This window comes from Pezoporus wallicus, unplaced genomic scaffold (assembly GCF_028554395.1).
Source record: "Pezoporus wallicus isolate ANWC-B61680 ecotype Strahan unplaced genomic scaffold, APGP_CSIRO_Pwel_v1 scaffold_11491, whole genome shotgun sequence".
NCBI classification, from domain to species: Eukaryota; Metazoa; Chordata; class Aves; order Psittaciformes; family Psittacidae; genus Pezoporus; species Pezoporus wallicus.
In genome coordinates this window covers 284,765-312,712 of record NW_026642649.1, presented here as the reverse complement: position 1 = coordinate 312,712, position 27,948 = coordinate 284,765, and the positions used below count along the sequence as shown (strand labels likewise).

Genomic DNA, 27,948 nt, shown 5'->3' with positions numbered 1-27,948 from the left:
GCGATTTCCTGCAGTAGTTGTTTAAAGAAAAGAATGTACTTAGCTAAAAAAGACTTCCAAAAAAAAAGAGGAGTTATCCAGCACATTTAGCAGACAGCTGATTACTTCCATCATACTCAAAAGCTAGGAAGTAAAAAAAGCTTTAAAATTCTTAAAAGTGAAACAAAAATACTGCATAATATACTCCTGTATAATGTTAAATACTCTGAAATTTAAAGCATAAGTGACCCAGAAGACTTCCCACATTTCCATTTCTTTTTTTTGTTGTGAACTTCATGCAGGTTTTGTACACATATTTTCTTTGCATTTCCCTTCCAGAGTTTAAAGCTTTCCAATTGGTTTATAGCAGGCATCTGGCTGCCACATGCGAAGGTCAACAAGGACTTGGTTGAGCTTTTGCATCCAAATATTACGCTCTTCTTTAGTATCAGCAGACAGCCAGTTCCTAAAAGGCAAAGAACCCAAAGGATTAGGTATGCCTTTCTTTGCCTCTACTTAGTTCTTCCAAAAAATGTCAAGATGATCATCCACGGAACACTAAATAGCATTTTATCTATCTACTCACTTTGTAACACAGAGGGTGTCTCTGCACTGGCTGACAAGAGTCTCTCTGTCATCTTCCCTCTGAGGTCGGACAGTTATTAGTTCAAAAGTGTTGGGACGGGCACAGAACTCCCTGTTGGCAGGTTCAATCTGATGATTTGTGCAGTTAGCCAAGTTTATCCGGCCCAAAGGATGCTGAAAGTAAAGCTCATCAGTCAAGAATTCTGCAGTCAAGAGCAATTCTGACTAATATATGCTTTGAACAATTTTTGCCATGTTAAGTGACACGCCCAAATCAATGACTCCATACAAAAACAGGGATTCCCTTTTTGGCGTTTAAGAGCCATAGAAGAAGCAAGATAATTGACAATGGAACATTCCCTGCTCAACCACATACCATACAGCTAATCCATCCCTTACCAAAGGCTCTAGACAGATATAGCTGCTCTTTTCTTTATTCTTTTAAAAAGCTCTAACTCTCCAATTCAAGACAATTTCATAATAAAATCCAAATTGATAGAATAAACCTTGTCAAAGCGTACAGAAAACAAGCGCTTTAGGGATGCTTGCATCATTCTTGTCAAAGCCTATAAGCACACACATTCTTCAAACATGCAATAAGGAAGGCACCTTAAGTGCCAAGTCTGGCTGTTTTAGCTCCCCCTGTAATCAAAGCTAGACCCCTCCAAAGAGGATGTCTGGTTTCAAGCCCTTTCTCTCTTTCTGCTGACTATAGACAGAGGCTCAGCTGTATGCCTAAAGTTAGTTACAGACCTTGGCTCCTATTCCTCGCACTTACAGAATACCTCATCAGGGAAACATCATAAGCTGCTCCTGGCTTGGAGAAAAGCTGGCTATTTACTGGGCATGTTCCCAATATTATTCCATAGATAAGTAGAATACCCAAGTTACAGCAAAAAGGGTAGCTCCGTTTCAAGGAGCATTAAAAAACAGGTTGGTGATATACATATATACATATATATATATATATATCTCTCCACACATATACAGCCATGGGAAATTTATTAACAAAAATATTTCACAATTTAAAGCAATCATTGCCCACTACTGATATTTCTGAGGTACAGCTATCTCTGCATGCTAGAACAGATATAGTAGGGGTGAGGGAGGCATTTAATAAGGATAGTTTAATATTGCTGGGGATGATAGTACATCAATAGAACACAGTTGACCCTTTCTCAGAGTAATAGTGAAACAAGTTTAGAAGACTGTCAAGAGAACTGGAAAAAAACCCAAAACTGCTTTCCTGCAGACAATGGTAGAATGGGAACCTTTTTCTTGCTTAACTCATTTTTTTTGCTTATCTTCTATTACAGTAGGCAATGATTTTTCCCTCTCTCCTGGCACAAAAATAAAGCACACTGATATATCTGGCAATGTCAATTATCAGCATATGGTGTTCCTCTGTTAGCAGTGAAGAAACTAAACTCAGGCATCTGGATTGGCATAGAAGACCCAAAAGGACCAAAGTTTGCAACAGAGTTTGGGAAAGAGAGTGTTCTGCCAACAAACAAGCAAGCGTTTAGTGGTAAATTACTCAAGTGAGTCAGAAAAGCCCTCTTGAAATCAGTTTGTGAAAAGACCTGGAAGTATTTCAGCACACACTGTAAGAACAGGCTAAGGAGACAAGGTTCACCTCATGACAGATGAGCCTCTGATTTGCCTCATTAGCCAGACAATAACTTAGGTTTCCATGAGAACCATTTAAAAAGTACCAGTTTCAGCTATAATGTAGAGCTGTGAAAAAGAGACTGCAAATAAGATGGTCCATAATGACAGCTATGCTTCTGCAATAAGAAGGATTGCCCACTCTAGTTCTTTACCATATTAAGCATTAGAGTCATCATTTTTTCTCAAACTTAAGGCAACTAGATACGGTCTGCTTATGAAGCTGTACAAGTCTGATTAATTTCAGTTAGTCATTTTACAAGCACAGTGGAAAGCCTTAAGACTAAAGAGGAAATTAAATATGGATCTTCCTCCACTTTTTCCCTTTGGCACTAGATAAAGCAGCATGTTTCTAAGTTTGCCCTGACTGAGGTCAGATTTATGAAGGTGCCTCCATGCCCCAAGGAAACATTATAAGCTTGAATCTCACACTTTGAATGTACTTCTTTGTTTTAAGCCTACACTGCCATTAAAGAGGACCAGCTAGTTGTGTAGAGTACTAAAGAACCTGAGACTTGAGCTTTAGAAAACAGCATTACCTTTCGTTTCTCATCATCTGGGTATGTCCAGTAAGATATACAGTTTCCAGACAGCACACACCAGCGCCTATGCCATGCTCCAAATCCACTCACATCTTCAAACATAGTCTTAAAAAAACACAATTAAAACCAATGAGGTATCATTATACCTTGACTGTACTCAAGTATTTTTTGACCAGGTAGTTCTGCAAGTACAACCCTTCACAGGAGGAAACATAAGTGAAGGAAAAAAATATATTCACTGGGAGAGACTTCTGTTAGTATAGCATATGTATATTCCAGATAGCATAGAAAAGACGCTTACACTATCATTCTCAAGTTTGCAGACTTTTGCTCAAGATGCAACTATTGCTGCCCTTTCAAAACACCAGATTTTAATGTTCACAATGGTTCGTTCTGTTACTTTAAGATAATGGAGGGTTACTTATAGCAGATACAGGATGAACAGTTCACAAACCATGCTTAGTATAACACAATTTTTTATGGTAAGTTTTCCAGTACCTAAAGGGGCCTACAAAAAAAAGATGGAGAGGGACTTTTACAAGGGCCTGTAGGGACAGGCCAAGGGGAATGGCTTTAACCTGCCCGAGGGGAGACTGAGATGAGCTCTTAGGCAGAAGCTCTTCCCTGTGAGGGTGCTGAGGCGCTGGCACAGGGTGCCCAGAGAAGCTGTGGCTGCCCCATCCCTGGCAGTGTTCAAGGCCAGGTTGGACACAGGGGCTTGGAGCAAGCTGCTCTAGTGGAAGGGGTCCCTGCCCGTGGCAGGGGTTGGAGTTGGAGGAGCTTTAAGGTCCCTTCCAACCCTAACCACTTAAATACCCAAGTCACCTTTGACTTACTATTCAGGATTACAAACTGTTTAGCTATTCAACAGGACAATCAGCAGTCCAATCAGTTTGAAAGAAATTGGAAATTGCTTTTTAAATGCTTGTGTTGGCAATCATTTTACTGGATGCAGGCTTATGCCAATTTCAAGCTATGTTTCTTTAATACTGAAATGGAAAGCTCAGTATAGGACTTCTATTCCTAATCTCCCTCAAATGCATACAGAATTCCCCACACCCCCCCAATCAATATGTTGTGTTTTTCGCTCTTCACCATTCAGATCCTCATTTTTATTGTGTAGGGAGTTTCCAAACCCTTACTCTGAAAAAACCTGAATGTGTATGTACAACATTGTTCAGGTTCTACATATTGTATAGTAAACAAGGCCTTTGTTAAATAGTACACAAAACCATGGGATAGCAAATACCATAAGCACATGAAATGTTTTCATCTAGTGAAATCTGTTCAACTTCAATTAAGAGTAAGGAGACAGAAAGAACTGCTTGAAAAGAGTGTAAAGAAATTCTAAACCCACCAAAATAAGAGTGTTAATGTTTTGCTGCAGTATTTTCACAGCACATTTACTGCCATCTCCTGGACACGATCTCAACAGCTCCATCTATTAGGCCCAAGTATCAGCTGCACTTCCCAACTCCAGTTTTACAAAGAGAACTGCTCAAGATGTTTCCCCCCAGAAATACTGTTTCTTCCAAAGCTTGTGCACACAGGGTGTCTGTGTGTGTGTGTAACTTCTCTAGGGAGAATTTGGTTTTACTTCTGGCAGAGAAGTTAGGATCTCGCATCACAGATTATAGCCAGAGAAGGTTAACTGAAGTTCATAGTAATAAATGAACAGTGTTTAAGAAGAATGAGGAAAATGTAGCTTAAATTCAGGCATGTTTAGAAGATAAACTAGGAAAGGTTTGAGGTCTGGTTCAGAGAGGAGCAGGGAAAAAATGAGCTAGTTTTAAGCTTTACAACCACTACGAACACATGTGTGAACTTAAAGAAGTAACTACATTTAACAGGACTTGTAATTTCCATGGAAGCAACTTGAAGTAAGTATCTTACCAGAAACCCTTTCTCTTCCACAGAGGAGTCCACTTGGCATTTCAACTTCAGATATATATGACCTTCCAAAGGAGACAAAAAGGGAACCTGCAAAAAGTAAAGCAATTAGTCATTTAATTTGGACACCTCTCAATCCTAGCAGTTGAAGCAAGACACCTGCACCAGGATGTTAGCACAGTCTCGTTCTTAGGATCTTTAGCCAGAAAGAAGTGGTCAGTCTACAGCAAGACAGTAATAATCACTTTCTGTTTCAAGTTTGTTCAGAAGCTTTTCAAGATTTGTTGGCTTATTAGTTTGCTCAGGACATATGCACAAACATGCTTCTGTCTATAAAAACAAGCACTCCAAGCATGGTTAAAACAACACACAGCATCAGTCCACACCCTGCAAGCTTCTGTCTCAGTTTGACATTAAGCTATTTGGAAAATGTCATAGTGGGCTTAAACAGGATTGGTACTTGGATGCCATGAGCATTTTTGGCAGATACTGATGTAGCAGTGCCTACTCAGAGAACTATTTGTACGAGACCTGTAAGGGGAAAAAGTAATGAGAGCAGTTCTCAACTGGCACTCAACGTGTTGAAGACCAGCTTAACCAGGGTACCAGCGGGTGGTTAAATGGTTATTGGATACTGAAGAGTTCTGAAGAGGAACATGCAATAAAGCCTGCCTATTGACCTCTTCAATCCCTCCAAACATGTTGATCAAGTGGAATTAAGTTTTCTAGTAGTTCAGGTGAACAAGAGTAACCCCATTAGATCTACTCCACTAGACAGCATGCATGGCTTGCTCATGTACTTGGCCCTACCGTATAGCACAGCAAAATTGTGAGCACCAGGTAGGAATTTACATGACCATTTGAGAAGCAAAACCAGGAAAATGTTTCCACATAACAATAATAAGTTGCACCAGTCCTGGATTTTTATCAGCAAAGATAATTTATAGCCCTGAATGCTACACCAGGGAACATTAGGTTGTGTCCTACTAAACCACAGTAAAAATATTGCTGAATGAGGACCTCAAGTTTGTCCAATTCCCCACTTGAAGTTTATTGGGTTTGCATTCCTTTCTAATGTAGGTCAGATGAATCTACTTTGTAGATTAAGGAGCTCACCAGTGAAGAGCTGGGTGACAGTAAAAAAAAAAGGCTGTGAAACAAATGGAATGGAATCAGTTATTCAGAGCCTGCAACACCACTACTAAAGCAGGTCTCAAAACACCCTCCGTTAAAAGTAATGAGAAATTATTACACCCTAGTTAGCAACATATCCCTTTCAAAGGCAAGTGGGGTGGAGATAGTAGAAAAAGTTGCAACAAGTTAAACCAACACTTAGACCAGCAATTATTCTTCCCCGATCTTGCATCAGCAGAGTAGCTCATTTTATGTCCTGTGCAGCTCGTCAGAAGTTGCCTGGAATTTCCTGACTAGCAATCTTTAAGAGACATGGATTTGTTCTGAAACAAGAAACACCCCCCCTCTAGTGATCTAGGGAGAAAAACCCTAGGTGGCCTGAATTACATTGAGTTCTAGCAGCAAGCTTATTATTGTAAGAGGCAGGGAGTAGAATTCTGCAAGTCTTAAAGGCTCCTAATATTTCATGGTTGGTTAGTAAATCTCTGTAAGCATTTAAATTCTGCAACCAGGCCAGGCAGATATGAGCAACATGCACTAGGAAGCAGTTTCCTATTAAAAGTTATAAACTAAAGGATCATAGCAACCTGGTCCTGGAACATATAGCCCAACAGTTCTTTTTCCACCCCTTCAAAATTTATCTAGGGAAAAAAGAAACATGCTCAATGCAATTAGTGTAGAGTTAAGGTTTAATAAAAAAAGGACAGTTATACATGAGTACATTTTTGTCCTTTCCACCCTGTGCATAGAAGTGGGAGGAATGAAACTCAAAATACCCACTGTGGCAGCAGTTTGCTCCATATTAGAAATGCATGGAGTAAGTTAAAAAGAAGCTGTTTGGTACAGCCATGGGCCAAGTCCAAACCGAAGCTTTACAAATATGATCACCTTTTTTAATATTATTTTATCAAGTTATTTGACATAAAAGGGGAATTCTTATTCATTAATAACTGCTGCAGTGTGCACCTGGAAAAAAGTTAACCAGGTGATGATTTCCCTGGAGCTCCATTTGAACCTTATGCTTGTCCTAGTTCACTAGTCCAGTCCAGTCCCGTGTTCTGTCCTAATGAGTAAACCAAAAGAGTTTAAACCCAAGTTGCTAAATGTAACATAAAATGCAATTCCCATAACTCCAAGAATAAAGGGTTTCCAAGAACCAAGCCATACACAAAATGAGAATTCTGCATGTAGTTCTGGTTAAGAACAACATTTATGCTGAAGAACAAAGCAGGTACTTCTGAAGTTCATGCAGTCAAAAAGTGAAGTGCAATTCAACTGGTAAGCTCTGCAAACTGTTCCAGTAATAAAGTCTGCTTCTTTCCACAAAAAGCAAAGCTTGTAAAAAGCAAATTGGGATTATTGTGATGTTTCTAATCTTATGCACAAGCAACCAATTTGTTTTATCTCATCACTCAGCAAAAGCTATAACTGCAATACTAGTGTCATCACAATAAAACTTAACTAGCCAAGGAAAAAAAAGTTTATTCTTCTGCTGCTGTTTGGATAAAGCTGTAATTTAGTACCACCATAAGATGTAGTAGCTTCGGAATTTAAGTTAGTTTAAGATAGTGCTGGCATAAACACCTATTAAAATAGGTTTCAGGTATAAGATATTACATGGTCAGAGACTGTAATGGACATAAGATTGTACGCGTTTTTTATTTCTGATAGTAAACGTCAGTAAGCATATTCCGTTCAGACATGGAACTAATAGTATAAAACTCAATAATAGCTCTCAAGAATTAAAATTATTTGCTTCTACAAATTGAATTAGGATATGAAAGGAAACTCTTACTCCTAAGAGTATATTCAAATGGCAATTTTTAAGTCAATTAAATGCAGTCAATTTCAAATACTTCATTATCATTAAAATACAATGTCTTATTTAGGGGTAACTGCAAGACTAAGAGCAAGGAACAATGTGAAGACCACATACAGAGATACCAACTGCATACAAGAATTTTTCTTGTCAGTGAAAGAAAAATCAGTAACTAAATGCCTTCTTTATCTTTGCATAACTATACCTTATGTGGAGCTACAGAAAAGAAAACTCCTGGCATAATATATTATTTTTCTTTTGTATCTCAAAGTTACATTTCAGTCATATGAAATGGAACAGGAACAACTAGACGGAAATGTTATATATACACAACATTTATATAAACTTATGTTTTGTTTCTAGGATGGTAATTTCATTTGAAAACAGTGAACCAGACTCATAGCTGTTATTCCAATAACATGCAATTACATTTGGAGTAGTAGCCAATAATTTCCATTACCTTGTCCAATGCAAATTTGGCATTTCCTACAGAAGACAATGACAGCTTGTGGGATCCAACAAGGGTGAAATTTGTACTGCGTATGGCATTAGGGCCACATGGACTGGCCATGGCTGTGGAGAAAGAATTGACAACGCAAATCATAACACAACACAAGTCATAACACCACGCAAGCAGGATGCTGCAAGGCTTACAAATGTTTTATTGGTACTGCTTAGCACTCCAGGAGGAGTGCCCTTGCAGTGCGAGCCCAGCAGCACATTCAGGCAGGAGCTTGCTGCACCCCATTCCTCCTCAGCACATCCCTTCTTTCAGGAAGCAGTTTTGAAATATTCACAAAAGACAAAGCATTCCAAGAGGTCTCAGGGGAACAGAGAGCACTCTAGGTCACACAACAAAGTGCCTGTGCCCTGTGGTGGAAATGCGACTTTGAAATCTCTTAACCTCTTCTCATGGGACACCCTGCAGTCTTCCAGAATTTGTATGCAGAGGAATACAGGCACTTATATCGATAGAAACAAGCACTATAGCTCAAGCACAGGAATCCGAGTAGTTGCAGCAGCATGGTAAACATTCCAGAGTTAATTTATGAGCTCCTTATTGGTGAAATTTGTACTTAAACTAGCTCAAGTATCTCCTATTGCAGCCAGACAAGTGTATAACACATTTCTATATAGTCAGAAAACATTCAGGAATGCTGTTTTTCTCCCCCAAGACTCAGAAATACATAAACGTGTTAAAAATACTACACACAAGCTATCCCTCAGAATCTGTTTGCATTTTCAAGTTTTTTCTGTATTACTTAGTTGACATCAGACTCTGGTTTAAAATCTTAACATTCATGTGGGTTTACCTTCTCAGGAAAAAGCATGTCAACTACAGGTATCTGATATAAGGTACTAGGTCTGATTTTGTGAAGAGATCTTCCATTAAACAGAATGATAACTCGGGTAATAAACACGGCGCCAGTCTCTGAGCTGGCAAGCTGGCATAATTCTGTATTTATTACTCCCAAATTATCATCTGTTACAAGTATTACTTATTGATATACTGCTTTAGACAGCAAATGCCAAGATGAATAATCTACACAAGGTATTTAGATTTATACTTACCTGGAGTAAGAAGTGTGCTTTTCTAGAAGGAGAAAGAGAGAAATAAAAGCTCAGTGGAAGAAGTAATTTCTGCACATTTCTACACAAGACTAAGCAGGTTAGAAAACCCTCATCTGAGGTAGCTTAACAAGAGAACGCATCTTGAAGGAAAGTCCCACTAAATACGTAGTAACTGCATATTTCCAGCATTACATATTTAATGTAACGTTGCCTATTTCTTGAGCTGATGGCTGAAGAAGTTCGCAGAAAGCTGGACAGTTACAGAGTTTCTGTAGAGCCTGCTATGGGCAGAGCCTTATTCAGCGTGAGAATATGGCCTTTGGAAGAGGTCATAAGCAGATCGTGTTACAATATTACATTCATACTTACAGAGGTAATGGATGTTAATAATCTCTTTGGAGTAATAACCTACAAAAGAACAAGATGATAAATGCATTTTCTACTGAATTTGTTCATCACATTAGTGTAAATGTTAGACAGTGAAACTACTGAAGGCTTATCTAAGTAAGTTTTGAATGGATACTAGTTGTTGTAATGAGCAGGTCTTGGTGTGTATGATTAGATGTAACACTTCAGTGGAGGGAATGCTATATATATATATCAAAGAAATATTTACTGCAGAAAGGTTTAAGTATGCATTAGCTTGGGATGAGAAGCATGTGTTTGAGAAAACAATCTTAGGTGCTTATTAAAGGTAAGAGTTAACAATACAAATACAGAGCTGTTCAGTGTGCTACTGGTGTACATCATCTATAGTTCCAAGTGAAAATATCAAAGTTTATGTGAGACTGTATATTAATATGAACTGGAATTATGTGCTCATCTAATCTTGAAACTGAAATACAAGTTTAAGAATCTTGTCAAAAAGCAAATACAATATGCTATCAGCAAACCTGTAACTCCACATCAGCAACTTACCTACAGTGACACAAACCCATTAGGTTTTAAGTAAAGATTCCCCTAAACTGCAGCACAGGAGAGAAAGGAACCCTGGACTTCAAACTGGTTTTACTGGGGGACAGGTGGAAGCGTGCTTTCACCGTGCCAACTGAAAGTTAAGATTAAGAGAAATTCCTATCTGTTTGCAGAGACAGGGTTTAAGTACTCATTGAAGCTGTTCTAAAAGACACTGAAGTTTCTTGGTTTTATTAAGCTACCATCTCCAGAAAGCCACTGGCTAGTTCGGGGTCACAAAGCCTTAATAAAGCACAAACACTTGAAACATGCACCCTGTCCGAGCTGAAAAGTTTTAATAACTCCTTGGACATAAAAGTTTGCTTAAAAAAAAACACCAACATCTAGTGTTTTTACTTCAGGCTAGGAAGACAGACAGATGTGTTGCAATTGATAACAGAACCTTTAAGATAAATCAAACTGCAAGGTAGAGCATATTGACTGATGGTGTTTAAGTAAAGTGGAGAATACAGGCACTAAATCACAAGCAGAGGCACCATACCCAATAGAAGTTTGCAAAGCATATAGTTTTGCTGAACTAGTAAGACTTCTCCTTTCCCTCCAATATATTTTAGACTCAAGCAAGTGCTGCAGGTCCAATCTACTAGTAGCTGCAGGACTCCATAACCCATTTGTCATTGCAGATGTTCCAATAAATAACAAGAGTAAAAGCAAGCAACAGATTGTCTAAGACCATTAGTCAGTTCTCCCTGGACACTGCAGTCTTCCTAGTGTACCTGCTGTTGTAAATACAACATGCTGATTATGTTGTTTCATTTACCTTAGACTTATTTGCCTTTTTCCTTTTATCAGTGCTCAGAACTTCTTTTCTCTGTACCTGTAAGGCAAGAAGGTATTAAGAAAGTACAGCACCTCATTATTCTCCTTTACACATCTTAGCAAGAACTGATACATACCAAACTGTAAACTTCAATATTTATTTCAAAGTCATTTGACACATCATGCCTAAAAGGAAGAAGGGAAAAATGAGTTGAAGAGACTGAAGCAAAGAGGTGGCCCTTTTAAATGGTACTCTTTACTTCTTCCCTCTTTCTACTCCTTAAAACAGGGATTAAACAGATTCTACACAAGAGAATTTGATTGTTTCACTTCTACAGTAATACACTTCAGTGCAAGCAGCACTGCTGTTTTTAAGACTTGAGTGTATTACTATTTCAAGATACTTTCTATAACTCAAAGATCAGAAGGGGACGGAAGGACAAGGAGCAGACAGTGCATTGACCATTTCTCAGTTTGCACCCTTCAGTCCAGTGCTGGCACACATTTCTATGAACAAAGATTGGGTGGTTTGTTTTGAATAAATATCTCTCAGTGAAAATTCCAGTTAGGTTGGATTTTCAAAAAGGAGCTTGTTCCTTTATTTTAGAGGACTTTTGCTGAAAACCACCTCTTTGAACTCACACCTTTTAACTAACATATAAGAGTTGAAGTTTTAAGCGTACTATTTTTTTCCAGATACCAAAACCAAATAGCTACATAAAATGTTACTTGCTGAAAAAGGGAAAAACACACATCATCCATCTGTCATTGCAGGTGTTCCCTGGAGAGAACAAAAGTAGAAAAACAACAGATAACTTAGCTGATGGATGGTGGAATAAGTCTAGATTGCTCTTTTGAGAGGAGTGCATTCCAGCTATTTCTTGAAGTGGGAAATAGCAATACAAAGATGTCACTATATTTGTTGGTGAAATATGACATCCTTATATGAAGCTGTTGCACAGTTTTATGCATGCTCCATCATCAGAGTTGGAACTGGTTTGAAAAAAGTTCCTTTATACTCACATAGTAAATGTCGTAGTAAAAGTAAGAGCATCTCCAGTCAGGGAGCTGGCAGTACTCGCTAATGGGGTTGCAACCATGTTTTCTGCTCCAGATCTCAGTATTATTACATAGTAGTAATTTGCTGCTTCTGTAAATAGAAATCAGATAGGTTTGTTAGCCAGAGGTGTCCAAGTATCTAAAAAACAAAAAAAAAACAACCCCTCAAACGCTGCAAACATCTCTGTTTCACCCCTACTTGAACACTTGGTTACAATCAACATTTGCTTATAAACTTACTTTTAAAACAAGGTTTTACTTGTAACCACTACTGCCTCCACAGGATTCACAACTACCTGGCACCTCAGGCCAGCCCTACACTACCCAGCATGTGAAAGGGGAGAGGAACTTTCAGGCAGATGCAGCAGTTCATTTTAGTTCCTTATACTCTGGTTGTTATTCTCTAGCCCTGCCAGCTTAACCATACGTCAGCATTGCTACTGCCTGTTCTCACACATTTTTCACTCCTGTGAAAGAACTGGTAATTCAAGCAACCCATTTTCCCTAACTTTTCAGATAAGGGAGGAAAAACACCTCTCAACAGTGGCAGGAGATAATCCAGAGTTTGTGCAGCAAACTGCTGAACAGGAAAAGCAAATATCATACCACATTAGACAAACAATCATTCCCCCCCCACCCCAACACTTTGAGTCCCAGCTTTCAGAACTACTGTTGAAGACCCCAGTAAGCAATGACTCGTACTCTTCTCTGAAGAAAACAGCAAAGGTAAAAGTGATTATTAGAGCTTCTAGTGCACAATGTATAGCGAACATTGCACTTGCAGAACCAAGTTTTGAAAAAGTTGAAAGTTTTTTGAAAGTTTTGATGACAAGTAGTTCATACTTCTCTGCTCAGAGAATTTGGTTTTGAGAATTACTGATGGGAACTAAACTTATACTATTGTAACCAGAGATGCTTTTCTGTAACTGAGACGAAGCAACTCATGTAACAAGAAGGTGGAACATGTTGGAGTGGAAAAGGGGTGGTAAATTAGGTCAGATAATTTACTTTCATATTCTTGGCTGTGGTTTTATTTGAAGATGTAAAAAGAACCACTTCATATTTCATTGGACAGTTAATCAAGGAAACAAGAAAGGCTACATAATAACTAAAAGTTTTCTAACCAGTATGAAACACAATTTTGTCCTATGTCTTTTGTCCTCAAGCCTTACCGAGGCAAAAAGTAGGAATCTGTCCAGCTACAATCATATTTGGTAGCATTATATAAAATAACACTGGTTATTGTGGGCTTGCAGATTCTTTAAACAGCCACATAACAGAAGCTTACTATATTCCAGGGTAAGTCTAGACCTACAGAGAGATTTGCCAGAAATTCTTCTGGAACAAAACAAGACATAAATTCACATTTTAACTTTAAAGTTAAAAAAATTTAACTTTAAAGTCAACTTTAATGACTTAAATATGACACAATAATGGAAGACAAGCCTTTGTAAATGAAGTACTGTGGGATGTTAACAGAAAGACTGAAAAAAATTAGAGGCTTAATGAGTCTGTCAGAATTTATGTAATGATATTTAGGCACTACACTTGCACCCATCAATAAAATTCCAAGGCAGCAAGACAGAATACAACCCAAGATACAAAACTGTACTTCTTCTCCAACAGGGTACACAGGACCATAAAGATCTTTAAGATTGGCTGGAAAGGTCTTGATAAGTTTCTTGAACTTCACAAGCCAGAACAGGATGAAACTAAAACCATCATGGAAAATACTGAAAACCTAACCAAAAAGCAGATCAATTAAAAGTAATTGCTAGATTTTCATTGCTCCCTGATCTATGAGAAACACCAGTGCAGAAGACAAAAAAAACAACCCAGGGGTATGAACCAGAAATATGTGAAGGAAGGATGGGGAAGGGGGAGGAAAGGGGTAAAGTTTTCAGTTGCTGGTTTTACCTGGCTTTTGAACTGTACCACATACAAAGTCTGCTTTCAGAGGTAGACGCATTTCTGAAATGGAAACAGATCCCCTGGATGGAGCATATTGAGTGGATATAGAAGCAGCTTTATTTCTTTTACTATGAGGTCCCTCACTCTTCAGTCTATTCAGTTCTTCCAATAAAGCAGTTCTCTTCTCAGCTGCATAGAGAAATTAATTATAGTTGTAACAGAGGAAAAAGTAGTACTGAACATTCTTTTCTTCCCCCATAAGCATGTAAAATGAAGATCATTAACATTTCTGTTGCAAGAATAGTAGGAATATTAAAGGCAAGAAAGATATCAAAAACATCCTCTTGCCTATACAAGTGAGACAAAACTTCACCTGTTTTCCAGGTGAAGAACTATAAATAAGCAGCTACAAGGTAGCATAATAAATGCATTGCCAGTCTTGTTCCCGCTTCTTCCCAAAGTGTTCATGACAAAGAATTAAACTTGGGTCTAAAAACCTACTTGCTAAGAGAAGAAGTCTCTCTGCTTCTGCTTCTTCTTGTGACCCTTTTCCATGCTCCTCATCAAAACAACAGTTCAGAGCTTGACTGGCTTGATAAATCACTGTCTGCTGCATGTTGATCTCATTATTGAGCTCCTAGAGTAAATTAGTATTTAAAATAATTAGTAAGAAGAGAAAGATTTAGATTCACACATGGAAATGTCTTGAGATTAGCATTTTGAGGGCTACTGATTCAGAGAAATTAGACTACTTAGCTAGTGAACTACAAAGATCTTGCAGTTTACAGTTACTTCTGCAAAAGAATGTTGCAGCACCATTTTTTTTTTGGGCCTCAGAAATCATTTAAATAATGGGAGTGACTGACTTCAACATTTGTATGCTCCATATCCAGGCTACTCTGCCCTTCACCAGGGGAAGCAGCAGTTGACCAGAAATTCAGTGTTGTACATGAAAGACGCACCACTAAATATCAGAATATTGCCTACTGTAATTATGTAGTTATGAATCCTGCCTAATTCAAAGGCAGTAATAAGATAAAGGTTCCCCATTCCCTTCTCAAAATGACAGCTTGCTTTCCCTACACTTCCTCTATAGCTTGAGCATTTCAGGAGATGCATTAAGCTGTGCAGCTTATGCAGTATCATTCCCTACCACTGGATATTTACGCTAAAAAGCCTAATTTTGCAGTTCCAAGTAGTGTGTTTAAGTCCTGGACATTCTCAAGGGAAATGAAGCAAGGAAATAGTAAATTAGAGAAAGGATTTTAAGTAGTACATTGCATACCTGCATTTTCTTTTTGATATTGACTTGATCAGATGGCCCATTATGTTTCATTTCTAGCTTGGAAGCAACATCTTCTTTGCGAACAATGATTTGCTTTATTGAAGGACGATCTGTTTCTTTAAATCTTTGAGATCTGTATGCATCAATGCTTTCAAAAGAGGAAAACCCATTAAACCTTTCACAGCTGTAACAATGTTTTCTGTTTTTTTCAATATACATACCTATGTATATATCACTTACTAATGTTTTCCAACTTGCTTAAACCACTTTAAAACCCATTTCCTCATTTTAAGTTTAAGCATCATACATAGACTACATGGGGACTACTTTTGATAAAGGCTGAAATTTTGGAAGAAAAGGTTTTTTTTGTAGTTTAAGCAGTGTGCTTCATTAGAAGAGAAAAAAAAAAATAAAATCCAGTGTCTTAAATTTGCCCACTTACAGAATTAGGGGTGGGGTTTTACATTTATTACCTATAGGGAAGGTTGCGATCGTCTGATATAGAGCCAATGCTGTCTCCAGACTCTGCCCTGGGGACTTTAGTCCTTTGGAACTTGTCAGACTTCAGACTTATATCACTGATACTGCTGCCTTCACCAGTTGACTTAGAAGGAGAAACAAAGGCCTGGGGAGAAGAAAAGGTTATAAAGATATCTGGCACAATAACCATTATCTACTTTCTCTCACATTTACTAGGTCTTGCACATAAACAGTAAATAGTATTAAGCAGCCTCCAAACTTAACACACATTTTACAAGTATTTTCTAGGACATGGAGCAAACTAGTTAGTTTCCTAACTAGTACAGCAACAGTTTCTTCTCAGATTTTCAGTGACCAGTTCATTGAATGCATGTATACCACTGGAAGTCCAGCACAAGTAGTAGATACATACTTGAACTTGATTTAGCAGAAGTTAAACCACTTGTTTAGCAGAGCTTCCAACATGCTCAGCTATTTTCAGAAGAAGATAACTTTATTACGCTTTCTTAAGCAAAACGTCTCTTGTAACTTCTTTATTTGCCCACGTATCACAATACAACAAAATACTGTTGATACAAGCAAGTTCTACCTCTCTGTGATAAGCAAGCCTTTACCCATTTCTTAGGAACTCTCACCTCTGGACCAACAGATTCCACTAAAGGGGTTAACAGAGACATCGACGAAATATTAAGTGACTCTTCCTGCTCATCCTCATCACTTTCACCTTCCAGGCTCATACTCATTTCTTTCTTCAACTTTTCTATGTCTGGACCATCTTCTTCAAGAACTTCAAAAATCTCATTTATCACTTTCGAGCTATTCATCTCATCATCCACACTCATTTCAATTTCATATACTTCATCTAAAAAGTGATATTTAGAACATATTAGTAGCATCAGGACTAATCTCTTCATTTTAATTAAATGAGCAGAAAGATGTTAACAGATAAGACAACTATTTCTGCATTTCAAGTAAGCTTGATTAAAAAAAGACTTACAGTCAGGCATATAGAACCCTAAAGCATACTTCCATCCTTATTTTAGTACACTATTATCACATATACTGCATAATTGACACAGAAAGAGAATAGAGAGATGCATCTGTGAAGCAAGTTTCAAGATTTTAGCTCAAACAGCTATGAAACTTAACTGCAAGCCCCACAGTAGAGCAGTCTTTTCCCAATAACTTTTTAATATCAGCTTTTTAATATATCTTGAAGACTTTAATGTCAAAAGAGAAGGATTATGATGAAAGAAGACTCCTGATTCATTTTATATAAACTTCGTTACAAAACACACATGTCAGCAGATGTATGGTGAACTCATTGTCCAGACTTGCAGGATATTGACACTGTGCTGGACAAGTGGCAACACACAGTTAAGTGCATTAATATACATCTACTCAATACAAACCTTTCAGTTTCTCAGCACACTGATCAAGTTTTGAGACAGACATTGCTTTTACAGGGCTTTTTGGCTCATCCATCTTCAGAGGACTGGGTTTCTGAGTCTCTTCACATTTAGGAGCATCTAAATAGTTATAAAGAAGATGTCACTGAAGATTATGTCTAGCCTTTGAATTTTATTTTAGGTTTGGATTTTTTGGGCAGTTGGATAATACAGCTGACAACTGACAAAAAGCCCACTAGATTAAGTTAGGTTGCTGTTAAATAAAAAAATCATTAGAATACATACCCTCCAAAACCCGTGCAACTTTATCTTATAATCAGAAAGTTGATAGCACAGAAAGCAATGCTGAAACCATAGTAGAGTACACTTGGAGTAGAGAGGGTCATTTAAAAAAACAAACAAGCAAAAAAAACCCACCACACAAAAACCACCACAGCCAAATCCAAGCCAAAAGCAGGATTCTCATCCTGGTTTTCTAGAAGCACATTTGATAGGCTGCTTGCCCATAGTGTCTAAAAGAAGTAGTAACTAAGTTGACTTTTTTCAGAGAACTGGAAGCTTTTCCACTGGGGAAGCACCAGAAAGGATGTCACAAGCCTCCCTGAATTCTTTTCATGTTCTGTACAATAAGAAATGATAGCATAAAGGTCTACTGACAAGAGAAGAGTTCCCTCCCATTCGATTATTGTGGAAATTTGGATACTGAGGTACAGTATAGATTAAATCTATACTTGATGATTTTCATTCACTCTCCTTACACTTAACATACATGAAAGTATGAAAATTAGGTAAAAAACTGAAAGGCAGTTTTTCCTGCCCATCTTTCAAGTGGCATAAGAAGGTAGAATATTATTATAAGACAAAAAGATTTAGGCAGGTCAGTAACCATATAAGAGGTGCAGTTATATTTAGTGCTACCAGCCTCTTTATCTGCTCATGAACATCAGGGGCAGTGCTTCAGTCCAGCATTAGCCACAAGCAAACAGCGACAATTCTTACCTGAAGACTCCACGCTGGGAGACTTTGCTGGCCTATCTCTTGCTGGTGTGTCTTCTGCTGATGCAAAAGCGGTGTCATTGGAACAAGGAGAACGTTTTGGACTACCCCGAGATTGGCTTTCCTGGCAAAAAAAAACCCAACAATAGTACATTTAGGTGGTAATGGTTGAAGGGACTAAAATGCCAGAAAGAAACACATTTCAACACCTGCTAGGAAAAAAAAGGCTGCTGATCCAATCTCAAGAAGGCTCCTATTTATTTATGGAATAAATTTAGGTGAGGTACTAAACACTGTGCGAGGAGCTTTCTTTTGCTTTTAAAGTTATAGAATACTAAACCCCACACTCAGAAAAGCCACAGATAAGCCAATTGGCTCAAAGCAGTATCACTTCTCTCCTTTCATGATTCTGCAGGAGGAAAAATATCTCTACAAATTTGTTAATAATCATACAACCAACCACTTGACAAGCAGGCTTGCACAGCCTGAGCACTGGCTTTATCTTTTATTTACAGTTGCACATCTGTCCTGTGTTCAGAACATGTTAAAGCAGTTCATTTGCTTTAACAAAAGACTATCATCTCTATCATCTTTTGATACACGGCAGTCGCACGTTACCATTTTAGCTTCTGGAAGTTTTCTCTTCGGACTTCCGTTTTCCTTGGCACTCCACAGATTGCCCCTATCAAACCGGCCACGAAGACATGCAAGTTCTCTTTCACGTTCCTAAGCAAATAAAGGGCAACAGGGGAAAAAGTTAACAGCTTTAAGATGTCAAAACACTTCAAGTTCCTCGGGCAGGTGCAGAACAGTATCTTCCCCAAGCTCATAAGCAAACTATGAATGTAGCAAAGTCATTACCTGCTTAAGCTGCAGTGCTAAACTGGCAGTAGAGGAATTTTCATTTTGTTTAAGAAGCCTTTCCTGGATTGTCCTAGTATTTGGGGTAACAATGGGTGTTCTGCACCCTGGAGTATTCGTAGCAGGACTCTGTGCACTGCGCTCTTGACAACGCTCTCCAAAGCGTTCCAGGAAGGGTTTAATTCCTGATCCCCCTACAAGAATAATTGTTTTGCCTTGAAAGAGACTCTCAAAATCACAGAAATCACTGCATCTTGCTAAAGCTTCTCAATGAAGCAATTAATCTGTCTCCTTTACAGCTCTTTAACATGAACTAAACCTGAAGCGCAAATCACCACAGTAACAGAACACTGAAGGTAATAAAGCAGCAAATCAGAGCAAATAGATGTCATCTGCTTGCTAAAGTCCATGTGATCCACCAGTTACTTAGATTGGTTTGCTTTTTCAACACTTCCTGTACAGCCAGCCTCACTTGCACCCTTCCTGTAAATGAGCATTCTAGTACATAAGGTAGATACACTGTTTTGCATCCACCTCACTTTGTCTTTTATTGACAGCGTATCTAGAAGCACACACGTGCTCTACTGGCCACCTTCAAGAAGTTCAAGCTGTTAGTCCAAGCTTCTGATCCAACAAGCAGTTGAATTTAAAATCAGGGTTCATCACTTGTTTCGACATCAGTGCTACCACTGTAAAGACTGCAAAGCTGGAGCATCTGTGTGACATTTAGCTTTGATTTCTTCTAACATATGCACACTTTTTACCTTGTATTGTTTGGAAACACAGACACAGACTCCAACAACTTGCAAGAAGCTTTAAATAGTCTCAATTAACTGATGTTAGCAGGATACATTTTTACATAGAGAAAAGTTTTGCTCTCAAGAGTTACTAAAAGTTTGTCCAAGAAAATATCCTTGCAAAATATGGAAACTGTATGATTTATGATAATTATCACAGAACTCTTCAGGACTTCAGTCAAGTTACAAAAGGAAATAGACATTACCTGATACCTTACCATAAATTCCTAATTACTATGTAGTTTTCAAGTGAGGACACACAAGCCTAATTTAAATAAACATTTATTGAAACTGATAGAACACCTTACCTGGTGTTGTGGGTTTACCCTTAGGTTCAGGTTGCACATGTGTTCCTTTGACTGGCTCTTCTTTGGACTGAACTGGTTGAGGCAAAGTTGATTTTGCTATTTGTGTATGCTTTTCAGTTTTCTGAGGGCTGCAGGGATTCTCTGTTAGCGGTTGTTGTACTGCAGATTCTTTAGAACAGGGAACAGTGACTCTTGAGAATCGTGTTAAATTGTTTGGATCCTTAACAAGGGGGAAAAAGGAATAACATTAAAATCAGACTGTACATTCTCATTCTTTCAAGAGGAAAATGAAAGCGTTCTGCACAGCATACTATAACATAACACACCTATTCCATCAACAACAGAGCTGAGAACAAGTGTTAGAAGCTCTCTGTAGATTTTTCCTATCCAGTATTTCAAACTCTTTCAGCATTTGATTCCAGGTGCTTTTCCCAGCTACTTTAGGTATCTTCCCACATGTCCCTAAACAAGACTGCGCATTGCAGATACTGTTATTTCATAAATGGCTAAGTTCAACAATAGGTATCTGGCACTACTAATTTCAGCATTCTAATTCAATTTTCATACAGCAATAACATTTAAGTCAATCAACCATATGAAGTTACCAAGCGAAACCCAGTATCTCTGCAGAAAGCTCCCTTCTGAAAGTCAAGAACAGCCACCAACTACTTTGACATCAACTTTTACAAGACTTAGAAATATTATGTTCACCCAAGTCTCAATAAAAGGGATTCTAAGCTGTTTCAGGTCTGCTATTAAAAACAGGCATGTGGGATTGCAATAAAGCAAAAGTTGTAAATTGACTCAGATTGCTCGCACCAAATCTTTAACTGCAGATTAAACAGCTACGAGTTGATATTCGTGTCACCCCCCCCCCCGATAGTCAAATAGATTTTTAATCAGCAGCTAAATCAGACACTCACCTCTATCTTTGAGTTTGCTGGTTTATTAATAGAAGCCTCAACAAGCCTCTGAGAACAGGATGCAGCTTCCTGCTTTACACTGCTACTATTGATTCTAGCAGATGCTCCACTTGTAGTGGACAATTTGGATAAACAAGTAGTGCCAGGCTGTTCTTGTGCATTGTTTTGCTTTGCAGATGGATGACTTAGGTCATCTTCCCAGGAACCAATTGTAGCAGCAAGGTTAGCTAACCGGCCTCTTCTCCCAATAGGGGTATCACTTGCCAGGGCATTAGATGCTTGCTTAGGTGGAGAAACAGGCAGATCCTTTGACTGGAGGGGAGACACAGGAACATATTCAGAGGGATCTGGAAAAAAAGAAAACACATTTATTTTGCTAACATAATGAAATATAGTTGCATCTTTTACATTTTGCTAAATATTGAGTTTATCAACAGTTAAATATTCTTACTGAGACTAATCAAGTTAAAGCTTATTACAAAGCAAATAAATTTGTAGCCAAGGAGTTTACTAGGTTTATGCCACTGTTGTGATGAGCAAGGCATCACACTAGGGTGGGGGAAATTAAAGTAAAAAATTAAGCTCCAGTCAGGTTTCATTATTTTAGGCCTTTCCCCAGTGCTGCACAAGAATTCTTTATGAAAACATTAGTATTCATACACACAAAACTATCTTCTGCTAGCAAACAATCATAGAACCACAGAATAGTTAGGGTTGGAAAGGACCTTAAAGTCGTCTAGATCCAACACCCCTGCCATGGGCGCCTCACACTAGACCATGTCACCCAAGACTCTGTCCAACCTGGCCAGAGTCATCAATGCAAACACTGAACACCACCAGGGCTGCTTAGTAAATGAAGCATACCCTCGCTATCCCAGCGGCGCCGCTGTTCTGCCAACCTCTGCATACGTGTTTTCACTGAAAGAGCTGCAGGAGTTTCCGATTCGGTGTTTGTTTTTCCTTTCTCAAGAGGCTGAAGCAATGAAGCTCTGTTAGAAGCAGTGATGTGCAACTCCGAAGTCATCTCAGGAGAATGCTGGCTTGTGGAACTTGAAGGAACTGGCTGTATGTTCTCTGAACTGGAAGACTGAGACTCCACATTGTCAGGGCAGAGCCTCTTTGACGGTGAGGGCTTTGTACCAGGTTTCACTGTACAGGTCAGAGTATTCAAACATATTAGTATTCAAAGAATCCTCAATATTTTTTCAGACAATACAGAATTGTAACACAAATAAAGTTATGGCTTAGGAGTAACTGATATGCCTCTAAGAAACCTGCCCTTCCCAGAACTATCAAGCACAAAGCATTATCTTTGGCAATATACAATTATTTTTAAATAGCTTTCTAATTACTTAAAGCATCTGCTCTCAAGTAAAGCTAAACATTAGCCATAATCAATCCTAGTGGTCAGGTAACTTCATCCATCACAATGGAAGATAAACACTAAGGGGTTTCACTTGCCCGTATAAAAAGAGATGGACTTGTAGCAAAAGACAATCTTTGTTGCATAATACCTTCTTCTGCAGGAAGAGGCACCTGGTTCCCAGTTTCTAACAAAGGCTCTCTGACCCTCTTGGTCTGCACTGTGGGTCTCGCTCCCATCTTGGGCCGCTCAGCCATTTTCTTCTGCAGGTTCTCTCGCCTGGCACGGGTTCTTTCAAGGAGTTTCTGAGTAGTCAATAAATCATGTGTTACTACTGTACAATGCAATAGGTGTGCTAACTAGTAATAGCCCAAATTAAAAAGGATTGAATTTTATATAGCATGTACCAAGATCCACAAGACCAGAAATTTATAGTTAAGGCTACATTAAGACAAATGCTGCTCTTGGATCTTGCTAACTGATCTACTGTGGCACAACGTGATCGAAACATTCAAAGTCTGGTTTTCTGTCTGGCTATCCCCACCTGCAAGCAGAATGAACAAACAGGTTTTCTACACTGCCAGCTACATGTTTTTTTCTGTCTGCCTCCTTTTGATCGCTGTGATAACCCCAGATCTTCATACTTCAACTTCACCACTGCAATACCCAGAGCTTCTCCTTGTTTTCAGCAAGTACCCGCTAGATAAAAGGTAGCTCACACTGCAGCACATTCCAAGCTACCTTCTTGCTATCTGGCCGATCAGTACAGGTTTGCAAGTTATCTGAAGTCTGGCCTACCAGACAGACAACAAGCTGCAGCATTTTCTTCACAGAGCCAAGGGTTTGGGTCTTTTTACCTAGCAACAAACTTCCATGAAGATTGAAGAAGCAGAGAAGTTTGAGACACCCATTTAGCAAGAGGTGAAGCCAGCTAGTAGGTTTCAAAGCTCCAGCCGTAAAATCAACTAGTGTCTCACATCAGTTTGGCTTTCAAAAGAAACCAGGCTAAAGTGACAAGAGCAATGTCAAAACTAAATAAAGAGAGCCTGAAGAAGGCAATCTTGAACTGTCAAGTCTTGCTAGTGGGTTATTTTGACACATTGCCAAAGTATATGGTCAAGTCACCCGTTACGCTAATCCTGTAACGAAATAAACAACATTCAAGTGGTTGCCAAGTGGTCATAAAAAAGTCATTAAATTAGAATTGTGGCTGTAAAAAAAAGAAAATAAAAATGTTGCTATTAATACCTTCTACATCAAGAGGTAAATTTCTCTTCCTCAATCATAAATTTTAATAGAAACATTAAAAGTTAAAACTAGCTTTCTTAATAAACAGGCTATTTATCATAATATGTCTGTAGACAGAAGAACATATAAAGTGATACCAACTAAGCTACCCAACAACATTCTCTTTCATTCCCTACCCATTTGATATTTGAACACTATGATCACATTCCATACAAAACAGCTGGTTTAGTAAACATACCACACTAGTAGAAACTGATTCCTTGTAGCACCAAGTTCAAAATAGATTGTGCTGGGGTTTTTTTTTGCCTTTGTTTGTTTTGGAGTGGGTGGGTGGGGAGGATGGTGTCTGTTTTAAATTCTGCATTCACGAATCATTTTCACTCTGTTTGATCACATCTGAAGGATAATTAATTACTCCTTTGATCTAGGTTTTAAGGTCTTTTGAGACAAGAAATTGTGTGAGTGAATTAATGGTCTTTTTGAAGGGAAGAATATAAACTGCACTTTTTTGGTAGCACGTAAATTATTTTGAGAACTGTGCCAGCCATTATCTGTCCTGTTGCACAGCAATTAAATCCACATTTCACATTTTTAACTGTCTAAGGCTGAAGTCTTCAACAATGTTCCATTGTAGGGCAACACAGGACAAATGGATGTCAATCTCAACAGCTCTTTGTGACCTTCCATAGAGGAGGATGATTTTGGAGAGAGGAAAAAAAGAAAGGGGGGGGGGGGGAAGGAGAAGGGGGCTGGAGGCAGGCATGAAATGCCAAGAGTGCCTTGAATTTAATTTTCATACTAGTTTGTCCACAAGTCCCCTTTCCTTGTTTCACCCTCAAAAAGATAAGACCTACAAAGCGCAGGTAACCCCCACTGGAATAAAATCTTACAGGCTATATACACTAACTGTTCTTCTTGCACAAAACTCAGTATATACTCCACAACACTATTCATACAATTCTATTCAAATACAGTCACACATTCCTTTCTGTTTTGTTAGTTCAGTAAAATGGGGTTTCAGTTGCTACAAATAGGATGTCACTTCCCAAGAATGCACGCCTCTGTTGTTGAACTCCAGCTCCTATTGGCTTTTGGTATCTCAAGTTTTCCATGCAACCGCCATAATTCAAACTCTGCTATTACACATGATGAGTAAGCCAGTCACCAGAACTCAAGACCTACTTTTCAGGTTCATCAACAGGGTATTTGCTACAAGTACCTTCTTCAAGTGTTCTGAAACTCTGGCTGTCATCAGAGGAGGACATATCTATTTCTTTACATCTACAAGCCTGAGAACTACCAAGTGGAAGTTAGAGGATCATGTTTTATATGGCAAAAACAGCTTCTAAAAATCAGATGAAGTTTTCCCACTTCAAATGCTGATGGACAATCTTGGTATTAAAAATGTATGTTTCAAAGAATGTATTTTGCACCTTTAGAAAAGATACTCAGGCCCCCATGTGATTACCAGAATTTGTTCTACCTTGCTTTACAAGCAGAATGCAGCAAAGGGAGCAAGTTTAGCCACGACATTGAAGTAACAGTTAACTTCAAACTTCACATATGAAAATTTTCCTCTGAGCAACTGCATCACTTATTTCTCTTTGGCCATCCTCCATGCTAGGAAACCACACTCTGCTCTATGAATGTTAGTAAGTACTTCCAAGTACAAAATAACCTAGACTATCTCTCTAACATTCTGGAGTAACAAAGCCTTTTCTGCAAGAAAGGTGAATTATACAATCAGCTATAAACTGAAAGCCACAAATAGTATGTACATTATGATTCTAAAAAAGAATCCACTGCACCACCTCCTCTGTGCACTCTGTATTAATAATCTGGTTAAATTCAGAAGAGTATTAGTTTTTGCTTGTAAGCCGAATCAAAAGAAACATTATTTCAGAACTGTCTGATTTTAAAGCATTCAACTGAGTCTTAAAGCAAGATTTATTTGAGCTTAAATTCAGTGAGACCAGGGCAAAATTTGTTGCTGTAAAGTGATGAGCAAACACTGAATTAATAGCATGCTTTGGCCACTTAAGGCTTGAATTACACTGCTTTACATGACCAGCACTTACAATACACTAATATTGGTTAGATTTTTACACAGCAGTGGAATGCCCTCCGCGGCATATCCAACACTCTTGATAAGGCAACATTCTAGGCACTCTGCAATGCTAGCCAACGTTTGAATGAAGTTTACTCAAAGGAGTGGCCTCACAGTTGGCCATTGCTTTTCCAAGTCAGTTACCTACAAGAAGGGTGTGCTGAGGTTGGAATACTTCCCAGCACGCCAAACCACTTTGAATTTGATTGAGTCAGCCGGACTTGAAGTTTATTTAAAACAAGTCAGATCATGTCACCCACTACCAATTAAGGAAGGAGGTTTTAGATGTTTATACTCGGCAAGACTTTACGTGAGGGTAGGGTAGATCTGCCTTGGTATAATGTATTTAGTTAATATGTTCAGATCAATACCTTAAACCGTATCTGTGCAGTCACCTTTTTTGGACACTCAGTTTATTTAAAGCTTCATATACAGGTTGTTTTCAAGGGGAGGGGAGAGTATTTCCCCAAGCTACTCCATTTGGGGTTACTTTCAAGAGCAGTTTGGGTTTTTGCTTAGGCAGGCTGCTTATTGAAAGCCATCATTACTCAAAGCAGTCACAGGACAGCTCTGCAAGGTGCCACAGACGTGTGACATATCAACTCAGGGTACAGCACAGCATCTCTAAGAAACCTCCAACCTTTACACAGACTGAAACTGGTCAATTGCACTCATTCTGTTACAACTTTGCCCCTGTAAAACCCAAATGCACACACACACAAATCCACCCTAATGACAACTTCGTTTCCTTTTTCAAACAAAAGAGGAACTGTGCCTGCCAATGAACCTGACCAGTGGCAATTCTGTCTAAAAGGACGCATTTTAAATCAGATTAAGCTCCTGCTTTGGGCAAACCTCACGCTCAGCCTTCAGATGTGGCAGGCACAATGCGAGTCAATATCACTCCCGTTAGCTTCCAGGGCTCCTAGTTTCAGCCGAGCGTCTTATCTGCCAGAGACACATGACAAGCAAACACTAAAGCGCCAGGAAACGCGGTCAAGGATCCGCTCAGAAAAGGGCCTGTCCCTCGCAAACCCTTGCATGAATAACCTGGAAGAGCCCTGACGGCCCACAAGCAGCAGCAATACGAGGGGGCTGCAGGGAGCGAGCCTCACAAGCCCACCACCCCCCGGCAGCGGGGGTGAGGGGCGCTGACAGACCTCACCCAGGAGCCGGGGCTGGGAGAACCTCTCCCGCCTCAGGACCCGCTCTCACCTCGGTGAAGGGATCCATCGCTGCCGCCTCCGCCGCGCTCTGACCCCTGCTGGCGGTCCTGTGCGCTGCGCGCAGGGAGCGCGGCCCGCCACAGCGGCCTGCTCGCCGCCTCAGCTGGGCACAAGCGGCGGGTTCATGGAATCATGGAATGGTTTGGGTTCGGTTGGAAGCCACCTTCAAAAGTCATCCCGTGCAACCGCTCTGCAGCGAGCAGGGACATCTTCATCTAGAGCAGGTTGTCCAGAACCACATCCAGCCTGGCCTTCAGTGTCTCCAGGGATGGGGCATCCACCACCTCCCTGGGCAACCTGAGCCTGAGTGCTTTCACCCTCATGGTAAAGGATTTCTTCCTCATGTCCAGCCTGAATCTCCCACTTTTAGTTTATTACCCCTCATCCTGTCACAACAGCTTTTCATAAACAGAAACCGGAGGCTCTTACCTCCGTTACAAGTAGGGCATCACTGCCAGGTTGACCCCACCGTTGCGCAGGAGCGGTGCCAACCAACAGGGTTATCCTTACTGCCCCAAAGGACCAAAGAAAGCCAGGCCTTTTCAGGAATGGTGCTGTAAAATTGCTACACCATTCATTGTCTGCATAATGGTGGGGGTACAGCCTGTAGCAATGGAATTTCCAGTCAGGGGTCTTTTTCTTCATTAAAAGTATTTGCAACTTACGCAATAAAATAAATAAATTTTAAAAAATATTTTAAAAATCAGCTAATGTTTCACAATGGGAAGGCCTAAGGAAAAAGAGAGGGAAAGAAAGGAATGCCGTGTTGAAATCAGCAGAACAATGAGCTGGCTCTGCCTGCAGAACAGCACTAGATGTTATGCCAGCCTTTTGCATTCAAACATTATAAATTGCCCCCTTCACTGTCTCCTTAACCCCATGTGATGTGGTTTAAGATTGCTTTTTGCCAGGGGTAAGCTAATGAAAAGTAATCCCTTCCAGAACAAGAAATAACACAATACAGAGTACTTGGGGAATGGGTTTTGCTTGCTTGCAGTTTTCATGGAAATTGAGAGCATGGGCACAGAATGCAGTCATTTGGCTTTTAACAT

The 27,948-nt window shown here is 39.3% G+C and overlaps 1 protein-coding gene across 2 annotated transcripts; it reads right to left on the bottom strand.

The window, feature by feature from the left end:
* Window positions 1–30: 30 nt before the first annotated feature.
* On the bottom strand, window positions 31–26,915 carry ANLN (anillin, actin binding protein). Of its 2 annotated transcripts, XM_057431620.1 has the most exons (24): window positions 26,886–26,915; window positions 22,467–22,620; window positions 21,817–22,101; window positions 20,953–21,299; window positions 20,030–20,249; window positions 18,925–19,118; window positions 18,682–18,789; window positions 18,067–18,187; window positions 17,071–17,187; window positions 16,294–16,520; window positions 15,652–15,803; window positions 15,179–15,326; window positions 14,395–14,530; window positions 13,900–14,082; window positions 11,947–12,073; window positions 11,061–11,109; window positions 10,925–10,981; window positions 9,559–9,597; window positions 9,190–9,211; window positions 8,078–8,190; window positions 4,668–4,754; window positions 2,772–2,879; window positions 566–738; window positions 31–445 (listed from the first exon to the last, which is right to left on the bottom strand). In XM_057431620.1, the coding sequence occupies exons 1-24, from the start codon at window positions 26,901–26,903 to the stop codon at window positions 322–324; spliced, it is 3,309 nt and encodes a 1,102-aa protein (XP_057287603.1). In that variant the 5' UTR covers window positions 26,904–26,915; the 3' UTR covers window positions 31–321. The 2 variants fall into 2 exon arrangements, with proteins under 2 accessions (XP_057287603.1, XP_057287605.1); XM_057431622.1 differs by lacking the exons at window positions 31–445; window positions 566–738; window positions 2,772–2,879; window positions 4,668–4,754 and adding an exon at window positions 6,180–6,439.
* Window positions 26,916–27,948: the final 1,033 nt, after the last annotated feature.

What these genes read in the sequence shown, in the direction of transcription:
- ANLN (XM_057431620.1), bottom strand. An exon ending in AAGCACACTTCTTACTCCAG is followed by an intron (nt 8,191 to 9,189) that starts GTAAGTATAAAT and finishes CTTTCTCCACAG; the next exon opens with CCATGGCCAGTCCATGTGGC. An exon ending in CAGATGATGAGAAACGAAAG is followed by an intron (nt 739 to 2,771) that starts GTAATGCTGTTT and finishes CTTTACTTTCAG; the next exon opens with CATCCTTTGGGCCGGATAAA.